This window comes from Paramisgurnus dabryanus, chromosome 14, assembly GCF_030506205.2.
Source record: "Paramisgurnus dabryanus chromosome 14, PD_genome_1.1, whole genome shotgun sequence".
In the NCBI taxonomy this organism is placed as follows: Eukaryota; Metazoa; Chordata; class Actinopteri; order Cypriniformes; family Cobitidae; genus Paramisgurnus; species Paramisgurnus dabryanus.
The window spans coordinates 29683348-29706557 of record NC_133350.1 but is presented as its reverse complement, the minus strand read 5'-3'; the positions used below and the strand labels follow the sequence as shown (position 1 = coordinate 29706557).

Below are 23210 nucleotides of genomic sequence, written 5' to 3'. Positions count from 1 at the left end.
GGCAAACCTTAAAGTCAAACACCAATTGGGCTGCACAGCGATGTTAAATGGGCCTCTTGTTTTGGGTACACATCATTTGAAATGCTTTTTAAAACCATTTTAAAAAGCAACATTACGGTGCAAGCTAATATTGCACAATAATTAAACAATGCTACTTTAGTATGCTAGAATATTTTTTAAGTAGGATCCAAAAAATTAGTCAAATATCATATAGGCAAGAGAGGATGTCTTTCCTAACCAGTTTCTCAAAGCACTTCTTGATGTTTGGTGTAAGTGCCACTGGCCTGCTGCAGATGGTGGGCTTTTGGGGAGGATAAATTTTTACTCAAAATACAAGTGCTTAATAGGTTGTGATGCGAAAATATAAACCATTCAGACAAAATGGTTCTTGTATGGCCTCATGAAGGACCTTTATTCTTAGGAGTGTTGGGAGATGAGTGCACACACACCTCTTTGTGAAACATCAGGAATCTTTAAAATGCATATAAACAAAAGGGAGATAATTTCAGTTGGTACAGAACATATGACACAGAGAGCCTATTATAGTTACCAGAACCATTACCTACATTTTTTTATACATATATTACTGATCATCATCACTAATTTCAGCAGCAGGTAGTTATATAAACTTCATCAATAATACAATGAGCTTCATGAAGTCTATGTTAGAGCCATTATATTGAGATTTTGTTTTGACACGAGAGGGCGTATCAGCTTTTTCTAATGTACTAAGTTTGTGTTAATCAGCAGCAGGAGGCAAGACGATTGTCAGACAAACCTCTTGGACCGTGCGAATCGGTTGTGCTGTATCGAGTATCATATTGTTAACAGAAGGTTTATTTGCCTTTATTTAAGTGTATATGCCAGGATGATAATAAATGGATTGGCATATCCAACTTCATCCTAAAGATATGGACAATATGTTTGTTTTTCAGCAAGCCTACTGTACATGTCTAACACAACTTCTTACTCATTCTTATCAAAATAAAAAGTCATGTTAATACCCCAAGCCTAATAAAAGACCTGTGAAAAAACAACATCAGCCTGGAATCTTTAATACTGATATTGATTTAATTTGACACTCAATAATGCCCCCTAAATATTCAGCAAACAAATTGTACATCATTTGAACATGTGTTTCTGTTTTCTACTGAAAAGAGGTCCATAGAAAAGAAGAAAAGCTATCATGAATAAATTAAAATAAAACATCACTGCTTATCAATTCAAGAGTTTGGTTCCAAAATGCAATAAATCCATTTTGACTAATTTTGGTAAAAATTTGTTTTCTATACCAAGAAATTGACAAGATGGAAACCACTATTTTCTGTTACAAACTTTCACATGGCATTTTTAGATTATAAAAACATAAAACATTCAAATTCATAATTTGATTTTCAAAGATTTATTATAAAAACAGATTATTTTTTCTGCAAAATGCCATTAATCCGTGACCATACGTTTTTTTTTTTTTGAAAATGCTATAAATCTATTGAATCAATATATAAATGTTCATTCATCTTTGCCATGTTATATTCGTTTAGTTGACTAGTGCAGTGGTTCCCAAACTTTTTCAGCGTGTGGCCCCCCTTGTGTACGGTGCATTCCTTCGCGGCCCCCCAAAGAAAATTTGTGACAAAAAACTGTTCTAAAACTCAACATTTTAATAAAAAAAAAACATTAAATTACACAAAAAAGTAATGCTTTTGGTTAGTAGCCTTATTTTTTAGGTTTAATTACACAGAATTCATGATAAATTAATGTATTTCATAAAATGTAATAAAACTGGGGCCCCCCTGGCACCATCTCGCGGCCCCCAGTTTGAAAACCACTGGACTAGTGGTATTCACTGATAAAAAAAAATAAACATTAATGGCATTAATCAAAACACTTACTTTGTCATATTAAGAACACTGTCATTGCTGCTGTCATCCTTGGGACGTCGTTGCTTAACTTTTTTGACCGCGATCGGTTGTAAAATGTTTTGGTCCTGCTCGATTTTCGTTGCCTTGGAGTAAAATAATGAAAAGTGTTTTATAAGATCACCTGGGGTTGATGTGTTATCATGACATAAGCTTGATGCTGTCGTGTCAGAACCAGCAACAGCTGACATTTTTCTGGCTCCTGAGTGCCTCTCACGTAAATTATTCGATTTTGATGGCTTACGTTTCTTGCCCGCCACAGAAAACCACCACAGGTTTATCAATGCCAATAATATTATTTTGTTTTTGTTTGTTTGTTGATTGCGAAGTACAAAGTAGATGAGGAAAACTAGGATTCTGTGTGTATTCAAAGCACCGCCATTATTGTTTTGCAATGCGTGGAATAGTGCGCTGTGATTGGTTGAGCGGATTTATTGCATTCTGCAGAAAAGGAGGAGTGGCGTTAATTGCGTTTTGTAAAAGAGATGACAGAATAACACGGCGGATATTGGATTTTGCGTAAAATTAAGCATTTACTTTTTATTACTGATCAGATACAATACTGAATTCCTTTTTTTATGGCGTTTATCGCGTTTTTAAACCAAACTCTTGAAATATTACATGAATCCTGTTGAAGTATTACTCTAAGATGATAACAATGTCACAGCTAAAATGACTCATTACTGTGAGCCATTGAAACATGTGTCCAGATCTAGAGTTCTTCTGTCCTATAGACACACATGATTCTGTTCTTCAGCTTCAGCTGGGGTCAGCAGAGAGAAAAAAAGCTTCATAGTGGAAATGATGAGAGCCAGACAGTCTGCCACATCTTTATTTGGAGCGCACGCCAAAGCTGGAGTACAACCTGAAAACACACGGATGCTTTACTCTGAGGTGGGCGTTTATGTGTGTGTAGCTCGTTGTTATGCTAAAGCAAAACTCACCGTCTTGATCTTTTGCCAGTACTGTTGCACCTCGTGCCAGCAGCACCTCAACCACAGTCGCAAGGCCATTTCTAGCTGCTATATGTAGTGGCCTAAAGGTGTGGAGAAAGAAAAACCATAACCTTAAAAATTACCAAATAATCAAACAGTATAATGCAACGTGAATTTTATTGTCAATTCTGCTGTATGTATAAGACATACAGAGCATTAAAAATTACGTTCCCTCACGTCTGTAATGCACTGTTGACTGTGTTAATAACCGAGGGGTTGTCTATCTCAGCCAGGATGAGGAGAGCACACATTTCATGACTCTGTGGAGTTAAACACATGTGTGAAGATTTAGAAATACACATCACAGAAGATGTGGTGAAATAAGATGAGAGAGACATTACTCGTCTACAGGCGAGGTGTAGGGCTGTGTTTCTGTTCTTGTCCAGCACTGACAGGTCTGCTTTGGCCTCATGAAGCAACAAATCTGAAAACAGATAAAAAAATAGAAACAGTGCTTTGTCTTCATGCAATGAGCATAACACCACTGTTGTGTAATATAGTTTTATCTACAGACCGACAGCAGAAGTATGGCCATTTTCAGCAGCGATCATTAATACAGAGCGCCCTGTCTGATCAACTGAGTTTACGTCTGCACCACAGATCAATGCAAACTGAAGAGCTGTGATATCTCCTGCATGAGCAGCTGCGTGAAGAGGAGTCCTGTCGACCAAATACATCTCATAATAAATAAAAGACCATCTGATCTTCTCAATGAATGACATATCATACAAACACACCTTTCTTTAGAGTCTCTCAGGTTAATAATTTGAGTTCCCAGAGTCTTTACTAGCAGTTCAGCCACATCTTCATGATTATTAATACTGTAGAGAAACACACAGGTGAAGAGTAAACAGAGATCTGATGAAGGATCTGTGTTTGTTCTGTAGATGGCAGCAGGTGAGATTGACTTACAGTGCACAATGTAAAGGTGTAAAGGGATTTCCTTCCAACAGGTTTGATGCTTTATATTCAATTATAACTTCCAAGCAGTTTTTGTGACCTGAAATTGAAGAAAGTGCTTTAGTTTTACATGGATTGAGCCAAATTTTAAAAAAATTACATATATTTGCAGACAAGCCGCTGAATTATTTGAAAATAATGCACAGCCAAGGTGGAAATGCACCGCAGGTGTGCATTATTTTCCGGAGTCAATTATTATCTTATAGCATGGCTACCACAGACATTGCTCATGTGGTTATTTTGATACATTTGACAGGTTGAGTGTCGAAACATAATGCAAACATATCTGTAAAACATTTCTCAACCAATCAGAATAAAGCATTCAACAGCCATGTAAGTCTAAATGATTATAAAATGCTCATGGCTGGTTACAAGCTTATTGATACTGCCATATTCTGACAGTTATTGTTACTTATTACACGGCTCTCTGGAATGCTTGATTCTGATTGGTCAGTTGAGACATTTGCAGCAGAGTCGTATAATAACAGAGTTACGAAACGCTTTGATCTCGCCGCCGCGCGGTCACGTGATTCATGTAACGTTCTACAGTTCCAAACCAAGCAGGGCTGTCAATCTGTTTGCATAGGTTTTCAGCTATTTTAGGTAAATATTAGCTTGTAATGGGAATTGATCACTATACTTACTGTGTTTATAACGTTTTTTTTTTACTAGGGAGTGATGGAAATACAGTAAATCAGTTAATAAAGATAAACAGTTAATTGTGACCCAAATATAACTGTGGTTATCTATACCAACTACAGCAACACAGTTTATCTTTTATTTTTGTACCAAAATATGGCTATATAAATGGCTATCAATCTGCTAAAAACATAATTCCTACACTTTTACTATATTAAAATCACAAAAAAGATCGCCAACGCGGTTATTTGTAAAGGGCGATTTATAGTCGTGCGTAGGTCCTACGGCGTAGCAGCTACGGCGTAGGTTCCGCGGCGGTTTTCATTTATACTTGTGCGTCGCCGTCCGCGTCGACGTGCAAACACACGCGAAACCGCTGGTTGGCAGTAATCACGTGTTTAACCACAGTAGCAGCAGAAGTCGTCAGAGAAGAAGAAGCTTGGTAAGTTAACCCACAAACGAAGAAGAAATAGCAACTTGTTGTGTATAATTTGAGAAGACCAGCAATGATGGAAGTAAATAAACAGCGACTTATGTTGCAGTTTGAGTTAAATCACTCCTCAACTTGGCTCATCTTTGTTTTCACCGTCTCAACCGGAAATACCTATACGGCGTACGCTACGGCGTAGCACCTACGCACGACTATAAATCGCCCTTAACAGTGAAGCATAACAGAAACACACTAAATTCATATTTTAAATTCACATTAAATGTTAATATAATACATGATTTTCGAGGATACATCACTCGTATTACTTACCAAACACAATGAAACACATAGCAGCATTGTGAAACAGTGTGACTTTCTTATAAGGCATTAGCTTGTCGCTGTTGCCCCCTAGTGTTACTCGTAATATATAAAAAAAGATAAGTATAAAGTAGATGGCCACCAGTAATAAAATATTAAACCATTAAATCTATATTATTCACACATTATACACAACTCATTAAAATATAAAAATTTTACTAGTTATTATTAACGATAATCATTACCTACAGCAGACAGAGCCGGCCTTAAGCATCTGGTGGCCCGTTTCAATTACTAATAGGAGGCCCTACCCACATAAAACATAAGCATAATAGAGCAAAAAGCAAGGATTCCTGTTGGTTTGCATCAATGATATATTATTTTATTACGTGCACTTTCAGCTTCACGAACAGGCAGCTCAACAGAAATGATCCAACCTTATTTAATTAAAACTATACAATTATAGTTGCCTCGCCCTTTCATGGACGCTAAATTCTCTGCTTAATTGATTTGCGCAGTATATTTTCAGCTGTCTGGGCTGACTTTAAAAAAAACATCTCAAACATCCCCTCAACTTGAATTATTTAACAAAAGCAAACAAGACAAGTGTCTGACTGACACTGAACCGAACTTATAAATAAGGATGGGCTCCGCGTTTTTTCAGCACCGTAGACAGCTCACCTGGCGGCGAGCGTAGATTTCACCTAAACCTTATTAGAAATCCACCCTTCTGTGTTTGAGTGCTGAGAATTCCCTGATAAGTTCATCTCTGTCCAGCGATTGTGTCGCCTCGTGCTCAATTAAAATCTGAACGAGAGCTGACGGCATCTATGTTCAATAGGCTATTATAAAAACAGTTTACATACTTTGATGCGGGAGCAAAACAAAAATAGAAGATTTCCAAGCCACAGTAAAATAATATCACCCCTCATTTATCTAAAGTTCTTGGTCATTATGTTCATTTAATGGAACATTGTGTGGATGTTGCGTTAGAGGAAAATGCCGTCATGCACAAAATATATTAAAGGCAGTCAGTAAATGCTCACTGATGTTATACACATTTTTTAATACAATTAAATACTGCATTAAGGTTAGTATAAATCCAATCATATTATTAAAAAAAACACCATTGAAATCAGCCCCTAAAAAACGTATTAAAAACCTAGAATCGCACTTACACAGCCAAGCCTGATAAGAGAGAGAGCATGGTCGAATTCAAAACTGCGTTTTTGCGCCTTGAAGGGCACTTCGGGAAGGGAACGCCGCTTAAACTTTCACTCCAGATCAAATTAAAATGACAATGTTTTCATTGCTCTATTCTCCAAGTGTATTTTAGCGGTCACCGTCACGCAATGAGACACAATTGCGCAACTCTCTGCACAGCTCTAATATTCGAAGGGAATAAATAGGGCATATAGCGATGAGTACTTCCAATTGATATTCTCTCCATTTGTGACAATTTGTCGGAATGAATGCGCACGGACTAACTACGACAGGTAACAGAATTAAGAAATGTCGGTTTTCACAAAAAGAAGGCTATTATAAGCTCTCGTCTAGTGATCCCGATGCTAAAGAAGAATTAAACCTCTAGAATTATCCACATGTGCACGTTTTCTGAGAGTTTTTATGAAGCACTGTGATGCTGCTGTAAACGATTCTACATTGATTTATAAAAATGAAAGAATTGACTTTTAAAAATAATTTAAATGACATATAATAAATATTAATGCAGTTCTATATTTTTTTATAAAATACATTCATTTCATATTAATAATCCGATTTCTATAGGCTAAAGCGCGTATGAACGTCCGAGAGAAAATAAAGAGCAGAACTTAATTGATTTAAAATGAAAGATATGTGATTGCTTAACATCCACTGGCACTGACAATGTGAGCTCCCCCGTGCAGGAATCATAGCCCCACGTTCAAACATTCTTGCGCCGGGCTGGGGCCCTCCTTTAGGGCGCGGCCCGTTTCAATTGAAACGGTTGAAACATAGCTAAGGCCGCCTCTGACAGCAGAGTTCATAAAATATCACTGTTGACTATATTAATGAAATGTCCGAAAATGTAAAGAGAAACGGTAATTTCATCGATTTACCAGCAGGTGCCATTGAAATGAATGGGCTTCAGTGCTGCGTTTGGAACTATGCATCACTACCGGTCACTACATGAAACCATAGACAGTAAAAGAAATCGACACAGCGACCCCGTTGGATTCAACGGAGACAAGTGAAGCCAATTAGAAGCTCACACTTCCGGGGGGTCGAGCGTACTGCGCAGACTCAAACTGAGCTTGGTGACGTGGGCAACCTGTCTGAGAATTGTAAGTCTTCTAATAGCTGTGCCAAGAGAAATCTGAATCACCCACCGAATCTTGCAGAAACGGCGAGCGTGAACAGAGGTACATTTTGTATTAAGTATATTTACTATTCTGATTAATTACTTTGTCATTTTGCATAGTATTTATTTATTTTAAAGTTTAACGCCAGTACGCCATGTTCTACATGCGCTTCTCCTCCTGTCCATACGGTAATTTCTCTACTGTGCGACAGAGAGTCGCGTGGTTATGACGCAATCGTTAGCATAGTTTTACTAAAACTGCTTCTACTGGGCCATAACGTAAGATACAAGGTAATGGAGCCTTTTATACATTTTCGTGTTTCTTTAGAAATAATTGATGCACAAATTGAGTCTTTAAACGCCTCAGATGTAAAGTTATTCACTGTCAAAGTGACGCCAAAATGAATGGGAGTCAATGGAATGCTAAGAGCAGGTGGGGGTCCGCTAGCTAATGGCCGTGCCCAGGGCTGCTTCAATAAAATATGAAACCCTGCCCCCTGCATGAAACGCTGTTACTTCCACATTCCATTCTTACAACGGACGTCTATGTGAGTGTCGTAACTCTATTATTATACGAATCTGATTTGCAGGTTCTTTCTTTTCAAATAATAACCGCTCCAAAGTAATAACGCATAGCCGGTACTACTTGTACGAGTAAAATCGCTCCGCGCCAATAAAGATCAATAAAGATTACTGTTTGGCGCCATCTTGTGACAAACACTGGACAACCACGACAAGACACAGAGAGCTTACTGAGACTGAACTTGACAAAATAGAGCATGACAGCTACGAAGCCAACACACAAAAAAATACAGAATGGGCATTAAAACTTCTCAAAGACTGGCTTAAAGAGAAAAAAATGGAGACAGACAAGTATGAAGCAGAGGATCTTAATAAGGTATTACGATCATTTTATGCATCTGTGCAAAGTTTCGCGGAAGGATAAAAATGTTCATTTAAAACAAATATGCCAATAAAATGTTTCAAATTCATATTCATGTCCGGTTTTTTCTTATGTGACAAGTAGCCGTGTAATAAGCGGGATAATGTAGAGGCAGCCGGTAGTTATCGGGAAATAAGCCTTTTCAGTGGGATACAAGACCCTCTGCTTCGCGTCGGGTCCTGATCACACTGTCGGGGCTTATTTCCTGATAACTACCGGCTGCCTCTACATTATCCCTTACCTATTGTTAACTTTGGTTTCCTAAAGACGAGGGAAGACTGCAATCATGGATCACCACTATGTGAAGGGAGGTTTGGCAGCCAGTTTGTAGTTAACATTGTGTACATCATAGTGCTTACGGTGTAGTGCCAATTTTATATTTAGGCTGTAACCGTATGTCTTCTTACCATGGTAAGCTGCCCAGTGAGCAGGTGTGTATCCAGTGTAGTCGAGCAGAGAGTCAAGAGGGTCTGAGACAGCCACTGCCTCCATTAGGATGCGCAGTATACCTGCATGACCACAAGAGGCCGCCAGGTGCACTGGGCTCCTGCCACGAAAGTCCCTGCACAGAATGAAAGCTCCATGCAGCAGAAGAGCCGAGACGCACTCTTCTCTACCAACTACTGCCTGAAGTTCAAAAGACAAGAAAACATTCATTCACATTATGTGCTTTGAAGAGGCCATGGCATGAAAATCTGACTTTTTCCATGTTTAAGCGCTATAATTGGGTCCTCAGTGCTTCTATCAACTTAGAAAATGTGAAAAAGATCTACCCAGTAACTTAGTTTTGGTAAACCATTCTCTACAAGCACATGAAAAATAGGTTGTGAAATTTGGGTCTCCTTATGATGTCATAAGGAGCTCTTATTATAATAATACACCCCCTTAATCTGCACTATTCAACCACTGTACTGGCATTTAGTGCAGAGAGAAAGAGAGAGAGAAAGAAAAAAAATTCACAGCACAATTGAGTTTCAATTTCAACAAACCACCATCATTGTGATCAGTGTTTGCACTTCATCCACTCATTTGCATTTTAAAGGACACACCAAAAATTGCACATTTTTGCACACACCTACAAATTGTCAATTTTAACATGTTATAATAAATTATCTATATGGTACTTTGAGCTAAAACTTCACATATGTGCTCTGGGGACACCAAATATTTATTTGACATCTTAAAAAAGTCTTGTGACTTGGCCCATTTAAAGACTTGACTTTAGCTCTATAAGCGGTTTACGGCTTCTGCTTTCCTCAGCCCATTAATGTATACTTTAAATTAAAGGTGCAGTGTGTACATTTTAGCAGCATCTAGTGGTGAGGTTGCGCATTGCAACCAACGGCTTAGTCCACTGCTTACTCCTCCCTTTTGAAATGCATAGAGAAGCTACGTTAGTCGCCACCGGACAAACCTGTCATTGTCGGAGATAACTTAGTAAAAAAATTTGTCCATTAAGGGCTTCTGTAGAAACATGGCTGTACAAAATGGCGACTTCCACGTAAGGGGACCCTCGGTGTATGTAGATTAAAACATCTCATTCTAAGGTAATAAAAACATAATGGGTCATTATGAAAGGTCTTTACAGACCCCTGATAATATAGTTTTGTATATTATTTTGCATTTCTGTCAAGAGATCCTTTTAAAAATTACACACTGCACCTTTAATGGTCCTTGTTACCCACCACTGAGTTAAAAATAACCCAGTGTATCATTTGGTCTATTCACTGATACTTTGTGTTGATTAATTGCATTAATTAATTATATCTATAGAGGTATAGCTGGAGGTAGTGAGTTAACACATTTAGGATTTAAACTGAAGCACTTATTTTTTTGTAAGTGAAAACAATTTACATCAAAAGCTTTATATGACAACTGATGCGCTAACAATAACAAAGTCTTAAATTACAGACACATTTTTTTTACAATATTGCATCTAAACAACAATGCATCAATTTCTCCCATTATTATATGTTTGGAAATTAATTATTATAATTAGTAATTTGGTGATAATTAGATTTTTTTTTAAATCAGTCAGGTGAATCGTCACATGGTACAGTATTTTCAGTACAGAAAGAGTCCAGAAGTCCATATACAAATGCTGTCAATACTAACTATATTACAGGGGTAATTTTCTAAATAGGATTTGTTTGTGCATGTTTGTATTTGAGTCCACATTTGATGTGAATAACTGTCATTAAGAAAAAACTTCCTCATGATGTCAAGATAATCTAAGATAGTAAATATACATACACATACACATACATGTACTTACTGCACAGTGTAGGGCGGTATGCTGTCTTTTGTCCACAGTGTCTGGTTTACTTCCTCTCTCAAGAAGCATATGAACACAGTCAATGTGACTGCCAAGTGTAGCCAGCATCAGTGGAGTCCTAAAGATACCACACCAGTCTATACTTACAATAATGTTGACGTAAGACTGATCAAGTCTGTAAGCATTTCAAGCATGCAAGTTCACTTCGATCTTATGATCACTTAACATCAGCTCATATGTTGTTTTTTGGTATGAGCCAGAAATGTGCTTAGCAAGACAAACTAATTTTTAAAGGGACACAAGGCAGCATTTTTATGTTAATAAATCATCTTCGTAAGTCGGTATATGGTTAAATGACTCATTACATGACGAATGAAGACTCTCTCGCCCGCCCCTACCGTCTGTAGGAAGAATACCCCACTTGTAAGTTCGCTGTATCCGACCCGGTGTCCTTCAGTCTGTAAAGTCTTAGATATAGGCTATGTTTACACGTGGGCGGTTATTTTCATAAACGGACATTTCAACCTCTCCGGTTTCAAAAATAATATCGTGCACACATGTCAGTTTTCAGATAAGTGTTTATTTACACGTACCAAAGTACCGCGAGAGCGAGTTGAGGAATCATACGTAGAGGTCTAATTTCGAATCGCTCTCGTGGTACTTTGACATCATCCGTTGCAGCGCCGCATGAAGTCAAACACGCGTAAAATTGCTGACCTCAGAGCACTCGTCTCTGCTCCTCGACATAATGGAGCAGCTGTATTTGCAAATACAAACACACGAAACGAGTTTGCACGAACATAAATGTGATCTTGGAAGCGTTCAGAGTAGCAGTCACATGTAAACATGGGTCGCACTTTTGACGTAGGTGCGAGCTCTGGCGCATACTCTGTGACGTTGCCTGCTTAAACATCCGTTTGTCTCACTTTACATGCAACCGTGCAACCGAAGATTTTCAAGATCTCCACTCTGGCCGGAGTTCTTAGAAACAATCGGTTTCAGAGGCGAGTTCTCCGTTTGCGTGTAAACGAGGGGCACAAACGAAGGTAAATCTCTCCGTTTTTAAAAATAACCATGTACGTGTAAACAGAGCCATAGAAAGCATTTACTCTCAGACACTAGGGGGAGCTAGTAGAGAAATTATACTCAGACTTGCCTTGTGTGCCTTTAAAAAAATTAATACACAAAAGTTTTGCCAGAGGCCTCATATTTATTTTGGTATGCTTGCTGTCACATTAGACGGTTTCTTCAGAAGCATGCACGCTGGCACGGTTAAGCCCCTGGCCTGAAGTTAACTTTTAACATTTTACATCACTGAATCCATTGAATTACATAAATACAGGAGCAGCATACAGCAACTCTCGCGGCTATAGATGGTAACACTTCATGATCAAATCTGTGTGTATGCACGCTTTATAAATGAGGCCTCATGTGTTTTTATATATGGAGACATCTAAAATGTTCTGGGAGAGGGGCAAAGAGGACTGGAAACTGGTTGGTCACATGACCTCAACATGGAACGAAGCTCCAATTGCAGCAACTTACCTTATGTAGACCAAAGCCAATATGAGTGTTCATTTAATGAAGTGTATGTGTATGTGTCATACCATTAACATGTAAAACTTTAAGACTAACCTGTTGCTATGAAGTGTTTTTATTGAGGTTATATAGAGACATTTATATATTATATGATTTGCACTCCAGGTGAAATTATCATCAAACAGCCAAATCAAAAGTATAAGAATGTAAACACATTGTCCCTACTGAAAAATCCAGCTAAGACCAGCATAAGCTGGTGAGCTGGTTTTAGCTGGTCTCCAGCTTGGTTTTAGCTGGTTTTGCTGGTGTATGAAGCTGGTTTTGCTAGTGTACCAAGCTGGTCTAGCTGTGTTTTGGTCACTTTTTAAGCTGGTCTAGCTGGACTTAGTTGGTTAGGCTGGAAGACCAGCTGGCCCACCAGCATGACTAGCTTTGTCAGGCTGGGAGGACCAGCGTAAACCACCTTAAACCAGCTAAAACCAGCTACCAGCTGGGTATTGGATGGCAACAATGAAATATAGCTGATATTCGACTTACTGCCCCTGTATGTCCTTGAGGTTCATGACGTCCGTGTTTTCAGCTTTTTTCAACAGCATCAGCAGGCAGTCAGCTTGACCATTTGCAGCTGGTAGGACAGATGTTAAAAACCATCAGTAAACAATCTGTTTTACAGACACATGTATTCATGTATTCCTCTATATCTCAGAATGTTTGTGAAATCATTAGGGGTGCACAGAATTACTCTGCAGCATCATCCAGCACTTGGTAAGCAAGGAGAACACAAATGTCATTTACATTTCCTTATGTTTTTTCAGTTTCTGAGTTAGAAATGCAATTCACTGAATCCAACTATAATATCTTAAACCTACAATACATAACTTTTGCCTCTTTGTAACTATTTCTATTTGAAACATAAAATTGCAGTTATATGGGAGTCATTTTTTGTCCACGTGTTGTGTTTTACCCCACTGCTCTGTGTGGATGAATCTGATGTCTGTAACCACAGCATAGATGAGAAATAACAAAAAAATTATCAAAAAATGTGTATTGATTAAAATGTATTGTTTTAAAACAATCGCTCTATAAAAGTATACTCTGCATTTAAGGAGAGTTTAGGGGTTTTCACACTTGAAATAGTTAACCGCAGGTTATTTTAAACCCCTTGTTAATGAATCCTGGATTATCCGTTTCACTTTTCACACGGTTCATATAACTAGGGATTAAGATATAACCCTGGGTATTCATTATCTAATGTATACATAAGACGTTTTACACTGTCCATTCCTAATCCCTGGGTTAACATTATTATTTGCGGTGTTAGCAGTTATTTTGGATAAATAAAGCTGTGTCAGACTAACTGAACTGAAATAGTGGTACCTTTTATAACTGTTTGTCTAGCACTTTTGGATCAGTTACAAAACAGGTCACCACGCAAATTTGTCATTCAAAATGATTTTTACTACAATTCAGTAGTTTTTCATCACCTTTTACAGTATTTTTATGTTTCCCTTAAATGGCGAAACAACTACTTACAAAGGAAGCCAAGTTTGGACACCCCTTCACTACATATGTCAGGGCTAGTCAAATGGCGGCCATGGGCCAAATGCGGCTCTCCGATCATCTTTATCCGGCCCCCCGTTCATCTTTGTCTGATTTAAAATCAGCTTGGTTACTTTTACCTTTCCACTGTATATGAAAAATGACGGCCAATAAAGATGATTAATAGGTAAAATACTGGATACAAGAAAATGCATGTTTTTAATATATGAACTGTAACATAAGTTATAACATATATAATAATAATATTTAATATAAAATATAATAAATATATATAAAATAGGTAAAAGAAAAAATATATAATAGGTAAAATAGGGGTAAAAGTCATATTTACACTTTAAAAATCTGGCCCTCAAAGAAGAGTAGTTGAAGAAGACAAGATAATTATTTTAGATGTAACCTACCATTACTAATGTTCTACATTACAGAGAAATACTAAACCATAATAATGAGCCTTAAAATATCAATTAACCATTTAATTGGCAATAGCTTCATTTACATGGACAACTTTTGCTTTAATCAGAAAGAAATCATTCACAGCGTTTACATAAACACTTAATAATGAGATCGTGTTTATTAACGTGCGTGTTTATATAGCACAAGCTTTAAATCAGATTTAATAATTTGATATGGGCACATTGCACAAATATAGTTTTGCGCTGTTTCAAGATATGCATAAAAATCATGCGCCAAAAATCGCAGTGCAATTGCTGTTACTCGTATACTATGTTATATAAAAACTAAATATATTGATGGAGATAGTGGGACAGTGTGATAGATGACACTTTGTCATATACCACAATGTCAAACACAGTCTGCTAATGCTCAGTTGAGCACAGAACAAGACCAAAAACTCTTTGTGCACCCCTGATGATGTTGTATTAATATCCTTGTCAAGATTTAACACTTAAAATATTGAAAAAAGTTTTGCGCTGTTTCAAGATATGCATAAAAATCATGCGCCAAAAATCGCAGTGTTTCTAATTCAGGTCATAACTAATAAAGGACAAGCCCACAAAGCTTTATCACTGATTATCAAGCAGCAGCAAAAACATCTATTCACGTGTCCCTAAAATACGTGTTTGACTTCACGCGGTGCTGCAGAGACCATCCACGAGACTCCAAACACACCCGTTTGTGGTTTAGAGTATAAATCATGGACTGTCCGGACAGTGCTGTCTCGTATCACTTTACAGAGGATTGGAAGGAGATTTTAAAATTGACAAGACAGTCACTTCATGTGACTTCCTTCAACAAAACAAACTTGCGTTATTTGCATCACACGTCATTACGCCAATTCTTCATCATTGCACGTGTGCATATGCGCCACACTCCAGTCCAGAAGGTTGCGGAAATGCACCTTTAAGTGGGTTTGCCAAGTGCCATTAAAATGAACGAAGATTGCTCATGCGCCGAGTGTCCCAGTTTCAGTTATCCACCCGATCAAGTGTTTATGTGGCCTTTTGAGTGAATTACAAAAGGTATAACCCACTCCTATCAAGCAGATTAGATTATTTTAATTGGTTTGTCTCCATTTATTCTGATTGGGGTGTTTACATGGAGCATTTTTATTCAAATTGAACATTTAAACCAATTACAACAGCTAGTGTCGTGGGGATAAGTAAGTTAACGCTCTGGTTAGTTAGAGTAATCCAGCTGGCTGTGTTGAGTGCCAGACCTTCCGTCTGAGTTTTTTGTTTCAATTTGTTATTTTTGGTAATCCAGAAAAGAGATGTTTATCTTAACTGGTAACCCTCTGAAGATTAGGAAGGTTGAAGTTAGTTTTGTGGGAAGGAAGTTAGGTTTGGGGTGTGCATACTGGATTCTTATTCTTACACAGCGGTAAGTAAGGGCAACGTTTGATTTAACAACTTCATTAAGCAACCAAGCATTGACAAATTTGACAACTGTTTGATAGGATAATTTGTTCGCTGTTGCTCAACACTATGAGATATTTGTTTCTAGAACATTAACTTAACAAATATTTAAAAGCTGGTTTTGTTAAACCATGCAAACACCAGCAAACAGTGTCTTTATGTCTTATTTTTGTGTTTTGTTTTTCTCTTTTTGGTTAGTTGTCCGTTATGTAATTTTGTTACTTGGTTGGTAAGGTTGTCAATATCGAAATATAGAAATTATGGAAGTTTCACAATTTCCTATGGTCTCAAGACTTTTTGCCAGCTATTAAATTGCAATTGCTGTTACTCGTATACTATGTTATATAAAAACTAAATATATTGATGGAGATAGTGGGACAGTGTGATAGATGACACTTTGTCATATACCACAATGTCAAACACAGTCTGCTAATGCTCAGTTGAGCACAGAACAAGACCAAAAACTCTTTGTGCACCCCTGATGATGTTGTATTAATATCCTTGTCAAGATTTAACACTTAAAATATTGAAAAAAGTTTTGCGCTGTTTCAAGATATGCATAAAAATCATGCGCCAAAAATCGCAGTGTTTCTAATTCAGGTCATAATTAATAAAGGACAAGCCCACAAAGCTTTATCACTGATTATCAAGCAGCAGCAAAATATTAACATATTGCTGCAGTTTCATCTATTTCTTAATTTGTCAGTTATTTGGTTATATCTTTGCATGGTCTATTATAATACAAATAAAGACACACCAGCAACATGTAGAGGTGTCCACCTGTAGTTGTGCTCCCTGATGCTGCATGAGGCTCCATGGATCAGCAGTACCTCCACACACTGACATTGACCTTTCAGAGCAGCCACATACAGGGCTGTACGACCCACAGAATCCTGGACATCTACATGAACCATCGTCTCTAACAGCACCCGCAGAGATTCACTGTCACCATTATAAGCCTGATAGACACAATTAACATAGAATTATCATTTCATTACTGAGAGAGAGAGAGAGAGAGAGAGAGAGAGAGAGAGAGAGAGAGAGTGAGAGAGAGAGAGAGAGAGAGAAGAGAGAGAGAGAGAGAGAGAGAGAGAGAGAGAGAGAGAGAAAGAGAGAGAGAGAGAGAGAGAGAGAGAGAGTGAGAGAGAGAGAGAGAGAGAGAGAGAGAGAAAGAGAGAGAGAGAGAGAGAGAGAGAGAGAGAGAGAGAGAGAGAGAGAGAGAGAGAGAGTAATATTAGTAATTACTCTGCACATAACATTTCAATGCAAAAAGCTTTTTCACTAACTATTAATGCACAAAATAAGCATAAACTATATATATATATATATATATATATATATCTGGTCTAATTTTAATTTTATTGTTTTAGTGAATAAGGCACTAAACCAGATAACATAATGAATTTATATTTGTGTCTGCAAATATTCTTTGTTTTTACCATGCATTCCCCCAGAATACTTACAGCTAAGTGTAAAGGGCTTACGGGAACGGAACTCTTCACATATTCCACACACTTAAAAGACATTTCTAAGAGCTGTAAGAAGACAAATACACATCCAAATGACTGGGAATATGACATTCAGGATAGTGGTAATGAGTTACACTGTTTTGAAATGTATGTGGATTAATCTCAATATTATTCATTCAAAGATTATTCAAATACTAATGACTGAATATGTATCCCAGAGAATAACACACATTATATGGTGTGACTTTTGCATAAATTACCAATTTTAGATTGTGTTTGTTGCCATGAGCAGCTGCATAGTGAACCGGACTGAATCCTTTAGTGTCAAGCACCGCTGGATCAGCACCATAATCCAAAAGAAACTTTAAACACCTACAAGATCACACAACACATGAACAATCAGATCAAATGACTACTTAATATTTTAGTTTCAAATATAGACCAAATCTTTACCATAGAGTCTCCTCGTCAGTATCACTGCACTGTTTGTCAGAACAGATCTGCTCAGCTCTATGGGAAAAGTGCACAGTACATAAACTTGAAGTGTACATGAAACTCTAAAACATGTCATTTGAGATGTTAAAAGTTATGTACAATACTGAGACCATTCTAGCTTCATGCGGAGAAGTCCTGCTGTGTTATCAGAACCGTACTGAACAACTACACTAGTCAACATTTGAAGTGGATCAAAACCTTTCCTAAAAGTTGTCTTAAAACCAATACCCAGTACCCGTTCTTGTCTTAGGACAAGTTTGATGAATGTTTTTGATCCACTTCAAATGTTGACTACTATAGTTGTCTGTGACATCCCTGTTGAAAAGACCAGCTAACACCAGCTAAGCTGGATGGCTGATTTTAGCGGGTTTCCCAGCCCAGTTTTTACTAAAGCAATAAGCCCCAAGAAGCAGTGGGTTACCAGTGCATTTTATAACAGCTAAGGGGCATTGTTAAAACCCCCTTAGCTGTTATAAAATGCACTGTAACCCCACTGCTTTGCGGGGCTTATTGCGTTTATAAAAAGGTTACTTCATATGCATAGCAGGATTTCATAAAATACAACACAAATAAGCTGTAATTATATTAGTACAAATATTACTCTTCCGCCAAACAAAGTAGACGCAGCAAAGACACAATGAAAATATGATTTAAGACTGTGGTGTTTATTTTATAAATCAAAATTTATCTAATTTATACATTAACATTTTATAGTTCAACTGTTGAAGTGATGATCAAATATGCTTGGAAGTTACCAGCCAGTTTTAGTTTAATGCCTTACAGAAAAATAATTTTCTTTAAATAAACAAAATATCAAATGAAAGAAGAGACCATCCGCTTTCAAACAACAACAAAAAACCTGTTTCATCCTACCTTCATTTGTTTTCTTATCACCTCAGATTTTTTAGCTAAAAGCGGAGATAATTCCATTTTTTTGAAGAACTTTTGTAAGAGATCAGATTCAGAGCCTGATCAAAACACTGTGTTTTTAGTTTTGAGTGAATGCGTCAGTGTTTAAGTTGGGTAAGATCGCCACCCAGTGGATAGCGGAAATATGAATTTCAGGTAGAAACTCCTCAGGGAGCGTTTTCTCTTTATTGACGAGATGACTCAACAATATTTATTGACATTTATCTGGATATCGCCATTAATTGTGCAATTGTAGACAAATCAAAAATGTGATTCAAGACACTGGTGTTTATTTTCATAAATCAGTACAGCAACAGTGGCGCAGTGATACTTATGTAATGCTTTACCGGGGAATTTTATCACGGCTTAGAACGCGTTTCAACCAATCAGAATGAAGAACCAGAACTGCCCGTTTTATAATACTTTTTTACAAGAAAAGTCTTGAAGGCTTGGTTTTGTTTAGGACTCAACCTTCCTCTCCACATAAAATTGTCCTTTTGGCTACAGGATTTTTTGTGGGCGATAGAGGCCAGCAATAATACTGCCACAAAAGTGACAGAGAGCTCTGAGTCCACCTTACCCCTCGTTCAGACAGCCAGCGACATTATCGCTGTGTGTCGCTTGTCTCTTTCAATGAGGCCTTTCTAAATCTGCTTGTCATAAACAAATGAGTACCATCCACGCCAGTAACTGATGAGAGAAGGATGACGTGAACTCCACTGCTTTGTTCTCATTGGTAGTCGCTCCCAAAAGTCGCTCGACATTTGCATAAAGTTAAACTTTTCTTAACTTTCTCGCGTCGCTGGACACGCCCATACGGTCGCCAACGGTCACTGTCGCTCGTGTCGCCGGAAGTCGCCAGGTTTCCATTGAAATGAATGAGATCGCGTCGCTTTGCTACTGCTTGTCGTTGGCTGTCTGAACGAGGGGTCACCCAGAGACGTCTCCGCTCCGCTGCGCTCCCAAACCAAATATTAACATTGCATCTCATTTCTTGCAGTATTTTAAATGGTGAGGTACAGTAAGAGTAAGTATAATACCCGTGTGAGGTTTTGCCGGCAGCTACGTAATGCAGTGAACTGCATCCATTTATATCGCGTTCATTAACATCTGCTCCAGCCTTCACCAGAGCTACTGTACACAGATACAGACCATTCACTGATGTATAGTGCAAAGGAGACCTGTAAAGAAATCAAGAAAATATGAAGTATTAAATAAAATAAACGACTTAAGGTATGAGTTTTATGACAATGAACAATTTTCCAAGTTTAACTTTTGAGATCCTAAGCACATGGAACTTTCTAATGCTTTAACTAGATCATAAACCATTGAAATTCTTTTGGAAATATAAATGTTATTGTCCTTTATATATAAAAACAACAAAGCTCCACCATTCACTTATAGGTGTTTATTCAGTCTTGTCCTCCTCAATACTTTGGCACTGTTACGATCAGTGGCCAATGTGGCTTTTATGTATGTATAGACATGTTTATTTCACTTTGATCTTGTGAAGTCTCATTACTGCCGCGTGTGTAATTCTGAGTGGTCTTTATTGCTTTGTGTATTATCTGTTTTAAAACACTTGCTATGGTTGGACTTGACAGTCTGGACTAAATTTCCTGCTTTTCACCACAGGGAAACCACAGTTTGCTTCATCACAATAAACTCTGCTCATGGTCCCTAACATCCCCTACAGTGTAACATCACAATTAACATTGATCATCAGCTGTCGCAATGTCAGTTTATAATGTCAGTAAATATATAAATATACTGTCAATAAACATACCACATACGAAAAACATTTAAAATACATATAAAACTCTTAATCCAAACGAAAATGATTGTCTAAAGATTTTACCTTCCAAATAGGTCCTTTATATTCACATCAGCACCACTGCTCAACAGCATTTCAAGACATTCAACATTACTGGCAATCACAAAATGAAGAACAGAGAATAAATGATTAAAAGAAGAAAATGTAAAAACTATTAAGCATATAAATGTACAGATGATCATCATACCCTCTTGAAGCAGCTATATGTAAACATGTCCTTCCCAGACTGTCCTGTGTGTTTATATCAAACTCTGTGGACATTAATTATACAAACATGCACATTATACTTTAAATGCACTTGGTATATAAGCATCTAATAAAATGTTTCCTGCTTCTCCTGCTAGACCCTTGAAATATTTAACATATTTACCCGATGAGAGTAACATCTGGCAACAGCCTGAAAACCCATGAAGAACAGCCAAGTGTTGTGGACACATCCCATTAATGCCTGGTCTGTGCAGTGAATAGTTATAAGACATAACAGAATAAACATTGTTAACATCAAGTTTGCAGTATAATAGGCAATGTTGCGGCCCCAGGTCCTTGGACTTTGCTTAGGGCCCCCAAAATGGTAAACAAGCCACTGGCTGAAAGGCCGGCCAAGAGAGCATTACAATCGTCTGAAGAGAGAACAAGATCCTGTGTATTGTGCTCTGATAGGAAGGGTCTGATCTTCCAAATGTTTTGCGACACAAATCTGCAGGGCTGTTTTTAAGTAATATATTGCCATGCCATAAATCCACATGAGCTATGCACAGGCGCTTTGCTTCCGTGTTGCTACCCCAATATTTCTTATGCCACCTTCTTCCCATCAAATACACAATTTTCTTGATCCGCCCTTGACAGAATCTGCAATAGTTGTTGTTTTTAGTTTCTTACTGTTTGTAAAGACACACCTGGATATGTTTGCTCCACTCATTACGAGTAAACTGATGAGCAGCTCATGACCATGTTTAGCAGCAGTGTGAAGAGGAGTATTACCATATGTATCAGTGAATTCCACATCTGCACCTAGAAAAAAAACACATAAAATATGATCAGTACCTTTAAACCTTGGACCCATAGCAGAAAATGAGTCAGAAAAGTGTCAAATAGATTTCAAAAGTTACCATCAATATATTGTCAGGATACTGTCAGAATCTTGTTTTGAATTTTATCTAGTCTTTGTGACAGGGTTCTGACAGTACCATGTTTTATGTGGGAGATGCGTAGTTTTAGTATTGGTTTATTCTGACCATGCATTTCCGGGTTTTGTCACTTTTTCCCGATCCCTTACTTGTGATTCTTTTCAGGTGTGTGTCATTAAGTTCTCCCTATTTAATGTCCTTGTGTTTGATGTTCTGTACATGTGCGTTTTGTAACTTTGTTGCTCCGTTCCGGTTTCTTGTGAGTTTAAATCTAAGAGTATATTTGTGCCTAGTGCAATCTTGTCTTGTTATTTGTGCAGTTTAGTGTTTAAATATCTTGTCAAGTTTAATGTCGGTTTAGTGTCTTGTTCATCTTGTTCTGTTTGGCCCTCTCGTGGGATTAAATATCCGCTGTATAATTGGGACGCACAAACATCAAGAATCAGAGTATGAATCTCAACCATGATGACAACTAAATGAAAAACTTCATGCTGCAATGCATGCTGGGTATCAACAAATTACAAATCTCATTCAGGACACCCAGCATGCACTGCAGCATGGATAAATAATGTTTTTTTTACAATTTTTTTTGTCACCATAGTTGAGATTCATACTCTGATTCTTGAGGTTTGTGTGTCCCAATTATACAGCAGATATTTTTTGTGTTAAGTTTCTAAAACTCCTTGTTCAATGACAAACTGCTGTGAAAGTGCTGGATCTCATTTACATCATTGACAGAAAATACACTTTTGATTAGTAAATTAATTAGTTGATGATCTTTACCATTATGTACCAACTACCACAGAATTACACTTTTAACTTTACATGTTCATAACAAATGTGGTGCGTTAACACAACCAGGGAAAAAACAAGCAAGCAAAAAGTCAAGAGTCAAGAGTCCAACTAAAACAAACACTAATCACAATAATGGTGACTTAAAATTAAACAAAACATCAACATCTAAACCTAATAAGTGAATTGTGTTTTCTACAGCAATATATTTACTGAACATTCAGAAATAATGTTTCATAAAATAATAAAATGCAATGTTTCTCTATCACTTACATAATAGTCAAACAAGTAAGGGATAATGTAGAGGCAGCCGGTAGTTATTGGGAAATTCAATTCAATTCAATTCAATTTTATTTATATAGCGCTTTTCACAATTGTTAATTGTTGCAAAGCAGCTTTACATGAGTAGATGTAGAGGAGAACATTGAAAATCAATACATAGTATAAGAAGTAGAATATAGCGGCTAAGGATAAAAAACCGTGTAAGCGAGCATATTAATAATGTAACGTGTACAGTAAAGTGCTAAGTTAAGCCAAAGTTGGCTGACTCTCCCTGGGACTAAAAAACCCCCTAGGAGAAAACCCAATGGGAAAAAATCCTAGAAGGACAAAAAACCCTAGGGAGAGATTAATATTTATATTTATAATATATAGACATGGTAGGGATAGGAAGCGTGTAAGCGGATTAAACTGGTTCAGCCGGTCGCCGTTGGTCGCGCATCGGTTGGGCGTCACGTTGAAGGACAGCCAGTTGATTAGTGGTGCGATGACCTTCACAGCAACAGGAACTG

At 37.5% G+C, this 23210-nt stretch overlaps 1 protein-coding gene across 3 annotated transcripts in view; it reads right to left on the bottom strand.

Moving 5' to 3' along the window:
* Nucleotides 1-1050: 1050 nt before the first annotated feature.
* ankrd52b (ankyrin repeat domain 52b) overlaps nt 1051-23210 on the bottom strand; it is a 38203-nt gene continuing 16043 nt past the window's right edge. Inside the window, exons 10-28 of one of the 3 annotated variants that reach the window (XM_065241944.1) lie at nt 21397-21511; nt 20871-20953; nt 20688-20751; nt 20525-20593; nt 19707-19847; nt 17716-17772; nt 17523-17634; nt 17257-17328; nt 16551-16752; nt 12897-12984; nt 10821-10938; nt 8953-9172; nt 3827-3914; nt 3652-3735; nt 3429-3574; nt 3256-3338; nt 3092-3174; nt 2864-2955; nt 1051-2784 (exon numbers count right to left, since the gene is read on the bottom strand). In XM_065241944.1, coding sequence (XP_065098016.1) covers nt 2648-2784; nt 2864-2955; nt 3092-3174; nt 3256-3338; nt 3429-3574; nt 3652-3735; nt 3827-3914; nt 8953-9172; nt 10821-10938; nt 12897-12984; nt 16551-16752; nt 17257-17328; nt 17523-17634; nt 17716-17772; nt 19707-19847; nt 20525-20593; nt 20688-20751; nt 20871-20953; nt 21397-21511 — 2054 coding nt within the window. In that variant the 3' untranslated portion in view covers nt 1051-2647. Of the gene's footprint in view, nt 2785-2863; nt 2956-3091; nt 3175-3255; nt 3339-3428; nt 3575-3651; nt 3736-3826; nt 3915-8952; nt 9173-10820; nt 10939-12896; nt 12985-16550; nt 16753-17256; nt 17329-17522; nt 17635-17715; nt 17773-19706; nt 19848-20524; nt 20594-20687; nt 20752-20870; nt 20954-21396; nt 21512-23210 lie in introns of those variants that run through there. The other 2 variants (XM_065241945.1, XR_010521064.1) reach the window with 2 other exon arrangements.